The following is a 14,348-nucleotide window of genomic DNA, read 5'->3' on the forward strand; positions in this document are numbered from 1 at the left end:
TTTTTGTCAAGGTTATCGTGGCCGTTAAGATGATGAAAACAGCGTCTGTTCAGCTGTTAGATGCCAGAAGCCACACAAACTGTGGGTGGTTTACTCCTTATCTTCAGCACAGAAAAAAAGGTCTGACACGCCATTGCCAGACCAAGCAGACAGAGGCAGGGCAGTTCGTGAACCTTAACCCTCACCTCACCTCACCTCAAAATACACACCAACTTTATATTTTATGACTGAAAGGAATTTATGTGAAAGATGTCCAGGTGGACTAAAACTTACCACCCGAGACCTTAAATTGCTTGATAACATTTCTTAAGATTTGGAAATGAATAAACTCAATAAATTCATAGAAGGTCAAACAAAATCTGTTCTGGGATGCTGGTCAGCCTTGCATTTATTTTAATTAAAAAAAATTTCAATTAGAAATAAGAAACAGAAGTAATCCATTTCAGGGAAGTACGGCATTTTAAAAAAAAATATGTGAATAAATCTGATGATTACAGGGAAAATAGCATTGATATCAGTATACGGCGGTGCGCCAAATACTACACAGTTTTTTTTTTGTGATTTTTCTTAGTTGGCTTTTGACACTTCAATTTAAAAGACTGTGATGTACAGTACATCATTCAGTCATTATTTACAATTCTATGACATATGGGCCCTATATTACGGCCATTGTAAAATCTCCATTAATGGTTCAAGCAATGTTTTAGCATCCACAGTTGTCGTACAAGTATAAATATAGGTTTGCCTCTATTAGTGTAAGACGAACACAAAGGGTCACTTCTTAATTCGAAATGACAAAAGTGCAATGAAATGTCAGTTTAAAAAGAACTAAAATCCTCTGTCTTAACATAACCGGAGTACAGTATATTCTTCTCTTATGTTTTCTTAACACACTTTGGCGAGGCTGTTTTGTCATTTTGAAAACGTGCGGTAAAAATAAGACATAAAAACCCGAGCAAACAGCAAAACACATGCAGACTTAAAGATTAGGCAGTTTGTGAACATCTCAGCAGTGGTGGGCGGTCATGGCCTTCTCTACTGGGCTAACATAATCAAGAAATCGTGATCATAATCTTCCCATTGATACCAGTAGCACGCACTATTTGTCCGAAGCCTTCAGATACAATTGTGCGGGCGTCTATTCTGTCAAAGTCAATGGGCTTTCAGAGTTGATAGACAGTTGCAATAGCCAATCAGATCACGAGTTGATGACAGTAAGGCCTTATAGCAGGCCTAACGTTGAAGGTGATGAATGTATCTTTTGATTGGATACTCACTCGTGAGGGGGGCAGGGCAATGCAGAATCAACACACCCAGAAAGACGTAACTGGCGACCTTTTGAAAATCTAAACTATATTCTTGCTTTTTAAAGCCACAATGGCCAAAGGAGGGAAAAGTGTGAATTCGATTGCAGATACACTTGGGAGGCCGTTTTCAAGACGGACCTTTCTAGAAAAGCTAGGTCGTCCAACACTCACTCGGTACTGTGGAAGTGTGTTTCTGTAAATTTTTGTTTTGTCCCACTGTGGTGTCATAAATGATGGTACTATGACAGGGATTTATTCAAATTGGACCAAGTAGGACTTCAGTGAAAGCCTACGTGTGAAATGCACAGTCCACCACTGCATCTGAGGATTATTTCTCTCATGAGCTGAGCTCAGCAAAACGAACGTGCTAGAACATGAAAATTTGTTTAATCAACTACTTTTCTCCCAGCACTTTCCAACAGGAAAATTGACACTTTGCCATTTGAATAATTACACTGCACTAACTAATCAAAAAGGACTTGTACTGTTGGCATTGGCATCACAGACTGGAGGATGAGTGGAGATGTGTGTGCATGCAATAAGATCCTACCCAGTAATTAAATGGATTGCCTGACCAGTGCGGTGGAGAGCAATGTCTTCCTCAGCACTCCAGTAATGATTCATCTAATCTCCCCTGTCTTCATTGCAGTGAGTGCCTGCTGAATAACTTTGACTCGCATTTTTCAGCACCACAATGTTCCGCAGACTCTGTTTGTTTGAACCAACCAAAGCCAAATGCTTTCTATAAAGTGCCTTCCATCAAATAAGTCAAGAGTTTTCCACTTGACAGATCTCCAGGACTAAGGACACAAGCAGAGCAAAACTGTTGGCGCAAGGGACGATCCTCCCACAAGGACACTACAACACCACTCTAATAAAACTGCGGGGCTATCTAAGTGTATTACAGAACACATAAGGGCTGATTGAGTCAAGGTGAATTCCCATTATCCATTTATAGAAAACGCTAGTCAGCAAATTAAAAATGGGCTCTTTTGCCTTTGAAAGGGACGCTGTTGTGTATGACTCATTTCAGATGAGAATCAAAAAGGATGATCTACCAAGAAAATAATAGTAATGTACCCTAACCCCAAATGGTGTTGAAATTTGTTGAAAAAGAAAGATACTGTGGCAAAAATATCTGTTTTGTGTCGAATGTCTGGGCCATGTCTGTCATCTTTGTGAAATAAGTTGTATTCCTACCCACATGTGGTTTACCATATACACACATATCCTGTCATAAATTTGACTGTCAATCAAGTTATACAATCACACATTCTGTTGCAGCAACCAAACAATCACAAAGAAACATTTTGCTGTTAGCCTATTTGTAACAACGCACACAACTTCAAAGTCTTCGGTTCACTGATTCATTTACTGCATGTGTTGTGTTTCACTTTAGTTTAATCTGTTTCTGAAGATTTTACTTCTATACTGAATGTGCAAAGGTGATGACTGTAAGAAAAAATTACACTTTGTTTGGATCCAGCTGTTGTGAAATGCGCTATATAAATTAAGTTGAATTGTGTTGTATTGTATTGTTTTGTTACAACGTAGAAGGAAAGTGTACAAATTAGCAATTACAAAATGGAATGGATTTAAAAAATTAATAAATCAAGGAATATTTCCTAAACTATTGATGGAAAGTCCAAGCTGACAAGACTAATCTGAGGAAGTCTTCCTTTGGGGCCACAAAGGCATATGAGCGTTCAGGCCACTCTATGCCACGAGGTCTATGTGGCATTAAAAGAAGAGGCGGGAATGTGTCTCTGCATGGACCAACGTTTCCATCGTTTCTCTAATAACATATCTGTGATCCAAGTTACCACTGGACCAATTTTCCAGCACATCATCTTAGCCTCTAGAACATTTGCTTGAAAGATTAGATATGAGGAAGCAGAGCGGTTAGCAGGAGAGAAAATGAGAGAGATTCAGATTCTAATACAATGAGGTCATGTTCTACTGTATATGTGTCAGTATCATTAATTTGTTTTCATTTACTGCTTTCACTGTCTTTGCTGTTGTATTGTTGCTATATTATGTTAGATTGTATGTAAAGTGCTTTGTTGCAGCTGTTGTGAAGTGTGCGATATAAATAAAGTTGTATTGTATCAGATAAGGATGCTGCTACATTAAACCATGCAAGTCATTGCGGACTACACAGCTTTGTAAGCTGCCTCTGTGCCTTGCAGTCAGCCCATGACTGTTGTCACAAGTTATTCCCTCTGCACCACGCCGCCTGTCACATGCTGCAGAAACATTTCATCTGAGGCCAGCCCAATCCCTTTCTGTAAGCGATCCTTTTTTGTGAGCAGCTTCTACAGCGCTCATATTATGTAGATTGTACTGCTAATGCTGAACTGGCCACGGTCTTGTGCAATATGCATCAGAACTTCAGTTAACCCGGACTTTGTTAAAGGGGTCTAAAGAGGGATGTGGGTTGTGTCAATGTTTCATCCATTAAGTGGAGAGATGAACTAATTGGTATTGGAGCAGCATCTGTAGTCAATGCAGAATCTGAATGGGTTTGTCAAAGTTATTCTCCATTAAGCAGTTGATCTATGTTCCCACCTATAGCCACAAATTGTGGGTCATGATTGAAAAAACAAGATCACGGATACTGGTGGTCAAACAGAGTTTCCAATTCCAATTTTCGTGTTAAGTGTAGACCCATTGCTGCTAAGCATTGAAAGAAGCCAAATGAGATGTGTCAGGTATCTGGTTAGAATGCCTCTTGAACGGCTCTCAATTGAGGTGTTAGAGGCACCTCCCACCAGCAGGAGGTCTCGGGGAACACCCAGTACACAATGGAGACTCTGGGCGCTGTTATCATGACAGCATTAATCCTTCGCGTTGTGTGATGCAACTATGCGTCAGAGGTAGGTTCAACCAGCGCTGATAATTCTGTGGACGAGCGCAGACAGTTCAATCTGTGGAGGGGCATTGGACAGGCTGCGCCACTTTGAGCGTGTTTATAGCCAATTTAAGTCGCCACCAATGAAATTAAAGCGGCTCCTCTCATTCCCTTTAAATGTGGTGCAACTAACAGTCTCGATGGAGACATGGCTGTGCAAAAGAGGATGATGCAGCCACCCATGAGTGAGAGGAGCATTGCCTATGCTCTAGCGATGGTTTGACAACACACAATGTGAGCGATTGTGCAGAAGGAGCTGGTGATAACTGCTAGCGACTTAAATATATCCACTGAGCTTAGTATCTATGTCTGCTGGTGCACCAATCAAATTCACCGAAATCGCGTTAGAGCAGGGGTCTACCATAGCGGTCTACGTTCTGCGATATTAGCAAACATACCCAGCAAGGTTTGCGCTTACACACAAATCAGGATCGGCCCGCCTTTGTGCCTTTCAACAGATGAATTAAAAATTTCCCAGTCCAGCTATGCCTTCTTTCTGACTTTTATTCATTACTGGTTAACTATAATGAAGTCTTCAAACTGCCAGCGTGGGACGTCGCTCAAGTGGCACAGAGGTTGCACAATAAGGTGGCCATAACTATCTTTGACAGTTGGTACACTTAGGTTATGGAGCCTCAACAAAGGTCAAGAAGTCAAACCCCCCCAGTTAATCAAATGGGTGTTTTTCAAAAAGCCGGGGGCCATCAAACACAGGCTCAAATACCAGAAGAAGACTGCTTTGACGGCAGTGCAAAGGAGGGGTTGGTGTAAGGCTCTTTACTCATGGGAGTAGCAGTTTGAATAAAAATCATTTTCATGAAAGTTCAAGGCGGTGGTTACATCTTTGAATCTTATTTCCAATTTCCACAAAAGTGACAGACCACCTTAACTACTCTGTAAAAACTAGTATATCAAGGACATGGCGGTATAAAATGGAATGGCACTTGTTTTGAAAAACATTGACACGCGTTTTAGCAGTACATTGATACACGTTTTGGTAATTCAAAATTGGGTCTAAACCAAAATGGTACCACTTGGTGGGTTTTGTGTACAACGGAAGGACTGACCCAATTACACTTTGCTATTGACAGCACCTTGTGAACAACATTGTGGAGCAGTATTGTCAAGCTGACACCCCACAATCACTCTGTCAGTGGTCTGACCAGATGTTCGCTGATCACAACCCCCAAGGCTCCCTCTTCCTTTTGTCACAATTAAAGCCAACCCCCTCTTGGTAAACATGCACCTGAAGGTAAATGGGTGCAGCCCCAATCATAGCAACCATGACTACAGCCCATCTATTTCAGTTCTCCAGGTGGGATGGGTTAATTCAGCAGCACAGCTTACCTAAATGTGTTGACCTCATGTGGGTCACACGCAATAATTTCAAAGCATGTTCAGCTTTTCCTGATCTCAAAATTCCATCTGATAATCTGCTGCTAAATTAATCAGTTATTTTCATGAATTTCTTCAATTAAACAATTCGACAATTGTAATCATGTTCAGGTACACATTAAATGCCACTTTTCCACTATATAGTTTAGTTTTAGTTTAAGTTTTGTTTTATTTGCCTCCAGGAGCTGTTATTTTCTGTCATTGTTTGTTTCTTTTCAAAATTTTACTTCAAGAATATGTGAAAACGAAAAAAACCCTTAGACGCCACAATCATTAAAAGCGAAGCTTGTTTCTACTTCTGTCACAAGGCCTGGTTGGGTCGCAGTGGCAACCAGGAATAGCAATGTAACAGTAGACAGAGACAGTGAGGTCTACTTATGTCAGGAGGTGGTGGTGGGAGGTGTCTGCAAAACTGGACCTGTGTGTGCTGACTGTCTATAAACAGAACTTGCATACATGCGGGGACAATGTTTGAACTGGTGTAAATGTTGCATTTATAAAGGCTCGGTTTTATTCAAACTTGCTTTGGATTGAAGAGAATTTGAAATAATGTCTGTGAGTCCATTTGCTGAGTTGAAACTAAATGTGGACTATACTGCTTAATACAGGGGTGTCAAACTAATTTTTGTGGCCGGGCCACATCGTAGTTATGGTTTCTCTCAGACGGCCATTATGACTGTGAACACATCTAAATGTATAAAATCACATCTAAATGGAATGGAAATCCAGTCAGTAATTATTTGTTCAGCGATTCTTCAATTTATTTTAAAAGGGGAGTATTGATAACAAATAAACGACAATATCTCATATCTCAATGTTGTTAAAAGTGATGAAAATGTCCTAGAAACAGGAAATTGGCGCACATTATTTGCCCTTTGCGGGCCTCATAAAATGAAGTCGCGGGCCAAATCTGGCCCGTGGGCCTTGAGTTTGACACCTGTGGTTTAAGACATCGTAACGAAACCATAAAATGTCAATTCAAGTGCAGTGTAGGGGATGGGCAAAAATATGAACAAGCATCTATAATTAGACCAAATTGATACTTGCATTGTGTTATACGGTTGCGTTTTAAGCTATCAGGGAAGAAACAACACTAGCACAGGCGGCGGAAGAAGAATTCAACAAAGGTCAATATTATGAACTTTTACGTGACAAAATTGAAGTAAAAAGGAAACATGTCTCTTAAGAACTTGGATCTCAATACAACCACTTGCAGATAACCACGATGCATCCCAGCAAGTATTTTGCATAGCTTCATGATGCTGTGTATAATATTAAATAGCTTTATTCATCAAAACTAAAAGGCCACCAACAGTTTCAATGGATTTCTATCATTTTCTTGCTGTCTTCAAAAATACACAATTTGGCTTACAGTCTGACCCCGTACACGTGGTGGTTCAGCAATGATGAATTCACCCACACCTGATTTATTTATTTATTTGCAGAGTGTAGTCCCTGTTATTAACAGAAAGGGATTTTCTGCCTGTCCTGCATACTGATGATTTCTATGACGTGGTAAAAAATTGGCGAGAACAGTTCAGAAGTTACATTGTTAAATGTCGCCGTGATTCCATTAAAAAATAAATTTAAAAAGCAAGCAAGCTGAGAGAGCTTGCTTGCAACTATCTGTCAGTTACACGCGCCGAAAGCATCAATACACTCTTGAAAAATCGGCACGACTGAACAGTAACTGACCCGACAAACTTGACACATAATAACGCGCAAAGTAACCCACTTTGTTTCCATATGTCTATTTAGCTCAAAATAGTTCAGTCCGTCACTCAATGTAAGGCATTTTGTCTGTATATAGACTTGTGGCCTGGTATGTACAGTGCTTGGCGAGGAATTTAGTTTAGTTTTAGTCTTATTTTTGTAACTAAAATTACGGGAAGTACGGACGTGGTGATTGGGAGGAGGAGACTTGACGACACAGATTAAGCAAAGCAGACACTAGTAGGAGATGTGTGGTTTGTCATAAGCTCTTCAATGTACTCTACAGTAGGCTGCTGTATTTTTAAGAGCACAGCAATGATGTAAGGAATTGTATAAAATGTTGCTCAAGTGTTTAAGGATCATAGTTTGTGGCGTATTTGTGGTCTACGCTATAAATGTAGGCAATTATAACTTTATATATTATCACAAATTTGGGTGCGTTCAAACTTGTGTGTTGTTGTGGGTAGCGAGACTACTTTAAACTTTAGCTACAGTGGCTCTTTCAATAGAGCGACTAAACAGCCACCAACTTCAGAATAAAAGTTCAGAATTTACCAACTTGAATTGTAGCCATGGAATGATGAATGAGAATGTATAAATCCCTCGTCAGCCCACCACCCTCACATCTTACTTGTCCAGTTTCTATCCATCCTGCCTGATGCTCCGGCAGCTCCATGTCTCCAGTCAAAGTGGCCAAAGCGCACTCCGGCATTCCTATTTTTTGGTACTCTGAATAACCAAATGGCACATTCCAACAACACAAAGTTTCTGAACGTTCGGAAAGGAGTGGAGTGTATTTCCAAACACACACTAGATCACCTTTGGGCCAATGTCAATTATTCGTGTAAACTTGACAATTACAGCCTGGCTCGGTCCCTATCCCCCGCGAATAGCGGGCTTAACTGATTATATGTAAACAACAAAATGTTTCACTGATTAGGATTCACTGATGAAGAAGCGATACATTTGCCTGATTTCAGTGCAGGTTTTAAAAGTGAATGGTTGTCTGTCTCTGTATGTGCCCTGCAACTGATTGGCGACCTGTGAATCCTGAACAGGATGGGTGGTATTAAATTAAACAAAATGATGAATGGATTTGGACAGCGAAACAATATGTATGACTTTGCTTTCATACAACACCACAACAGGTTCAAAAAAAGAAAGAATGCAAAAAAAAAAAAAAAACAATGTGTGCTTTCAAGTGTGCAGTTGAAATATTTTTGGACCTAAATGAACACTAGTAGAATTATCCAACGAGATTCATTTTTTGGAGCTTCAGAAAGAAAATGGTAATTGTGCTGACTTCTGACATTCACATGGAGGTATTCACTTTACAACAGGTTTTAAAATGTGAAAGTTTACATTTCATATCTGGAGTTTTTGTAGTTCTGTATCCATACTGTACAGAGACAAATTATTCGAAGGGCAGCAATTTTCCCATCAGCAACACAGATTTCTGAATGCAGCAAAGAAATATAGACTTCGGAAACTAACACAACCCCACTTACTTTAGCTCCAATGAATGTAAGCGTTCTCTCCCACGGCTGTGTTCATCACCTCTGCAGCTTTTCAATTAAAAAAAAAAAAAGAAGAAAGAAAAAGAAACACGTGTCTTCTGATTTAGTGCGAATAATTTACGCTACAACAGCAGTGTTTATAGGCTTTGTCCTCACGTTCTTTTGTTATGATAATCCCACAAAAAAAAATAGTGACCAATGTATGCTGAAGATATCCCAACGGCAGCAGTTTACTTGTTCACTTGTTACGCGCCGAGTTTGCCCACTGGTGTGTGCGTGGAGACGTCACACCATCAGCTTTCTACGCTTTATAGTCCCTGTCTTCTTTTAGTCCAACGGGCAGCAATAGGCTTTCTCACAGCCAAGAGGAGCTTCTGTGACTAACTGCCGGCTTTCAGCACGCCCCTGAGTCGGCAGAGACTCCAGAGAGCGGCGGGGTTGTCAAGGGAGGAGCAGGGGGAGGAGCATGAGGAAGAGAGCCGAGGGAGAGAGGGGAGGAGAGGAGGGGAGGGGGGCTATCATCACGGCATGGAGAAGACCCCACAAGAGGAGACGACTGTCTTGGTTTAATTCAGCAATATGTCATCAATTCATTGGAGACAGACTAAATTTATCATAACAGTCAAAATGGAATCAAATGTTAACGAATTTATCTAATTAATTGCAAAAAATTCCGCAATTAATTGCGATTAATCAAATTTTCTACTCCTATTTTTGTGAAGCTTTTAACAGGTATTTACTCTAATAATATCTTGTAATTAATGTAAAATCACCAAAATGAAGTGTATTTTAAATCAAAGACTGTTTTAATAGCTTTCTTTGATCCTTGAATCCCATCAAAATGAAACCATCTTTCAAGGCATTTTTCTTAGAAACAATTCTTAAAACTTAACTTATACATATATATATATATTTTATAAAATAAATAAATAATAATAATGTTTTCATTTTCTGCCATGCAAAGCATATTAGCATAAAATCAACATAGATTATTTTTCAGCAATGCTTTTGCAAATACATTTTATACTATAAGGAAGTCTGTTTATTTCGCTCTCAAATGTTTAATATGTCATTTGGTATTATTGGATGCGCTTTGGAGTATTGGATCACTGAAGTCTCATCAGTAACGTCAGTAATTTTACAATTTACTCTTTTGACGAATGAGCAGGAGCCTCAAGAGCATGTGGAAGAATCTTACAAAGCCAGAAGCAAAATAAATAAAATAATTCACCAAACACATATTTCCGAACTTTTTCTTTTGTGTTTGTTTTATTTGTTGTTGACATACAAATAAAATCATGCAGCATTGTTTACCCTGTACAGTGTACAGTATTAAAATGACCATCAATTAAAATGGACATTCAGTAGTATGCATCAAAATTAAAAGTACATACATACAGTACACAAATCACATAATACTCACACTGTATGACTGTCAAAAATGAAATTTCTCCAGCCAATTATTGGCCATTTTTAGTAAACCACCAGCCAAGACTGGGAGAGGATGAAGAAGAATTAAGTAATGAATTTTGCCTATTTCGCTGGTTAGTAGCCCTATAACACATGTATTATTTTCATTCCATTACTTTGTGCCGGTGTCAGAAAAAACACATGGATATTATATAAAAGTATATTATTCCGACTGGTATCACTGCATTACCATGTGTAGTTCATCCACTGTAAACTTGCACTCTCGAGTATGGCAACCCGTTTAAGTGCATCGGAAGCATGACACAGATGCCACAGACAGATCAGATGTCTATATATATCTAGCGATGCGTTGAGCATGTAAATATGCATTTACAGTGTTAATGTGCAAAGTAAAGGAGCTGATAAAACCTTCCAATAGTGTGAGCTTTGGCAAATAAAGAACTGTTGTTTATACCCACACTGGAGCAAAAAGTGAGAAATGCTTTGTGTGAGTGTTTTACAGTCAGTACTCATCACATTATTGAGTAACCAATAACCAAAAATGTCTGATTTACATCCTGTACTACACACCGTGACACAACTATGACAACAACATCAAACAGCTCCTTTATGACACTCCTTATCTCTTCCCACATAGCACAAGTTTTGATTCTAACAGTGATAGTGAGCCGAAACACTTCTGTGGAAGCAACATTGTTTCCTCACTTTGTTTGCCCAGTCACAGGCCAGGTAGAAAGTCGTGTTGATCGCTGGATATTCTTTTAGTCACGTCTTGCTATTGATTAAATATCAAGTAAGTACTGTAATAATGACAAGAATATTTTGGTGAGGGAAAAAAAATCCACAGTACCACGGGAAAATCCACACCCTGCAAACAGGATGACTAATAATGAGCATTACTGTTTGCGTTGGAAATGCACTGAGCTCAATGTCTAAAAATGTTACATGACTAAGGTGAAACTATTATAACTGTTTTACTTTCTCTCAGTCATTTAACCATTAGCATGCTGCCAACGACAAAGGCCATCTATCCCTCTCCTCCCCCTCTCCCTCCCCCCCTATCCCTCTCCCTCTCTCTCTCTCTCTCTCTCTCTCTCTCTCTCTCTCGCTCTCTCTCTCTCTCTCTATCTTGCTATGCATAAAACAACCTCATCAAAGAACAGAATACATCACCTCAACTGTATTTACATTGCACCACAGCAACAGGATCAGAACCAGGCTTCTTCTTTTTTTTTTTTTTTTTTTATGAGACCCCCCCAAAAAATTATACCATGTCAGAAGCAAGCAAATATGCAGGTCACATTCAACCCTCCCTCCAACATGAGTACCGTAAACCCAGAGCAAAGATCAGGGGAAAAAAATCATGAGAAAGGTGACTCAAAAGATACTAAACATCATTCAAAATATAAAGCATTAAAAAACATCACAAACCCGGGAGTGTGATGTCATTTCAAGAACAGCAGAAGCAGAGCTCAACACGGGAAGTGTCTAAAGCCAGTCAGAAATCTACTCAGAAAGTCAAACTATCTGAGGGGTCTGTTGGCATAATATATGCTAGACCATACATGTACGAGCCTGATGCTCAGGATGGCGAAAATGAAGCCCCCGAATGACCAAACATGGAGTGAAGACAAGATCCATCAACATTGGAAGTATAGTAAGATATAATTAGACTGCGGCTATTAGCCTCACGTTATTGTTTAAAATTCAATACCTTGCAGTGTTGTGCCGTAAATTACGCACGATGCATCGACACACATGCCGAGGACATTTTGCCGAAAAACGCGCTAACAATGGTACCACGCACAGACACTCAACAATGCAGTACAATGGCTGCCTGGCAACTCGGCTTTTATGACATGACGTCACTCGCCAGAGATTGACAAACTTATGCATTTTCGTTGTTGGGCACGTTACTATGCTAATTATGACTTGGGTTGGGTTGCGTTTAAAAAAAAAAAAAGAAAAAAACGAAAGTATGCTTAAAATGCTTTCAGCTGTATGTATTACTGAAAATATGCTTGGCCAAGTTTACTTTACTCTTTAAGTCAGGGTTTAATCTTACCTTGCGACAAGCGAATTGGTTGTGTCACTTGGAGTCCATCAACAGCACACCGGTTCCCGCAGGGGTGTAACATGATAACCCCTGATCTATTTTCTATGTAGCAATGTTGAGCTTCCACCCCGGGGCCTTGGATGTTGATGTCCATGGGTCCATGACCTACAGTTGTGCGCCCTGTGGGGAAGAAGGAAGCATTGTGCTGAAGATTGATGTGGAGAGAATGTTCTGGTAGAACGCCGTAAGTGATGAATCCTGTTTTTGCACTTACAGCATGTAGTTTAATAACCAAACTACTTTGTAAAGTACTGGCATGCCTGGCCATATGTGTACATTTTACGATAGTAGCAGCTACAGAAACCTCACAATAAAATGGATATGCAGATATATATAAGCACTGTGACATGTTTAACAAGGGGGCCCTATTACAATCCTGACAGCCTTACGACTCCTTCCCCTATGACCTCCCACGCTCCTCTACCAGTTTTACACAAGAGCAAATAACACTTAACAACTGTCACTGGAGGCCAAAAATGACTTGCTACAGTCTGTTAATACTTTGTAATGCTGCGTGAAATACTGAGAGGACACAACTTTTCCAAAACAGAGGACTTTGTATTTGTGAGTACAGTATGTCACACCCATCCATGAGCCGTCACGTTATCGTGGTGGAGGGGTTTGTGTATTTCAATTATCCAATGCTGTCTGAAGATTTATGCCCACGGCAGGGTCACCCATGGCAAACAGGTCCTAGGTAAACCACGGCTCCAAAGCCCCCTGTGATGAGTAAAAATATTGGATTATGTTTTCCCTTCACCATCACAAGAAATACAACCGGCACATGTCTGCGAAATACCCAATTGACATCCTCAGAGATGAACGACACTCACCGCGCTGATTTACACCGGTCATGAAAACAGAGCCCGAAGTTAATTCACTGACTAAAGTGTAGGTGACAAACATTTTATGCATATTATGTATAATATGGCATCTGATTTTCTCATCTGGCTTGGAATCAACTGCAACATCGCTCTATCAATCCAAAATAGAGAAGAGTAATATTGGAGGGCTTTGGCCTCTGGCCTTGTAAAATGTCACAGCTATGTGTCAAGAAACACACCCTGTGTACAAGCCTGAATAGCCACAGATGCATAAAGGGAAAGCAGGTGCGGACAAAGAGGCACACAGCAGTGGTATTAGAGTGAAAGGACAGACAAGGCCGAAAGGTTACACATGCAGAAACCTGCCAACAAACACTGAAAGAAAGAAGACAGTGAGGTGAGAATGTGTTTTCCACTCAATAGAACTAACTGGAGTGTTGTGTGAGTAAGGGAGGCAATTTCAATGATAAAGGCAAGGTAGACCAAAAATACTCACCCTCAGGCAGAGGCAGCAGAGTGATGGCGACACTCAGACGTCCACTACCGAGGCTGACGAGATGTGGGCGCTCGGCCTGGAACTTCAGTCCCTTTCCAGTCTCGATAAGATCCAGTGGAGTGCTCTGTTGAGGAATACCAAGCGACAAAACTCCATAACCTGTTCAGAATTCTACTGATGAAGTTTTAAATCATTTTAAAAATATTTTAAGAAGAATGAATTCTTTGAACTTTAAAAACATTAACGTATACCATATCTCAGCTAGAGCGAGGGAGCTTAAATCCGGTCCTCAAGAGCCCCTATCCAACTTGTTTTTGGAGTATCCCTGTCCCAACATACCCGATTTAGATGATCAGCCCTTTAGCAAGGGTTGCAAAAGCCTGATAACGATCCTGATGATTTGAATCAGAAGTGTTGCTGTAGGGATGTATCGAAAACAGGCTGAATAGGGGATCTCGTGAATCGGACTTGTGTATGCCTGAGCTCGAGCATCATCATTAATATTTCTTTTCTGCATACATACTATGCATTATGTATACCTCAGGGCTTTGCAATTAATAAAAAAATAATATTTAGATGATGATCATTGCACTCAATGATTACAAAATTGTCATAATAAAAAAAAAAGTCCTCAGGTT

General features: G+C 40.0%; 1 protein-coding gene across 10 annotated transcripts in view; it reads right to left on the reverse strand.

Annotated features, from left to right (window-relative positions):
• The window catches only part of phldb1b (pleckstrin homology-like domain, family B, member 1b), a 113,235-nt gene that overhangs the window by 57,638 nt on the left and 41,249 nt on the right, over window positions 1-14,348 (reverse strand). For 9 of the 10 annotated variants that reach the window (XM_088301453.1, XM_088301461.1, XM_088301454.1 and 6 more), the window contains 2 exons: window positions 13,711-13,834; window positions 12,340-12,510 (listed from right to left, as the gene is read on the reverse strand). In XM_088301453.1, coding sequence (XP_088157579.1) covers window positions 12,340-12,510; window positions 13,711-13,834 — 295 coding nt within the window. Of the gene's footprint in view, window positions 1-8,834; window positions 9,241-12,339; window positions 12,511-13,710; window positions 13,835-14,348 lie in introns of those variants that run through there. The other variant, XM_088301458.1, reaches the window with a different exon arrangement.

The sequence above is a fragment of the Idiotropiscis lumnitzeri genome, chromosome 7 (genome assembly GCF_059441095.1).
Source record: "Idiotropiscis lumnitzeri isolate Australia: NSW breed Sydney's pygmy pipehorse chromosome 7, RoL_Ilum_1.0, whole genome shotgun sequence".
NCBI lineage: Eukaryota > Metazoa > Chordata > Actinopteri > Syngnathiformes > Syngnathidae > Idiotropiscis > Idiotropiscis lumnitzeri.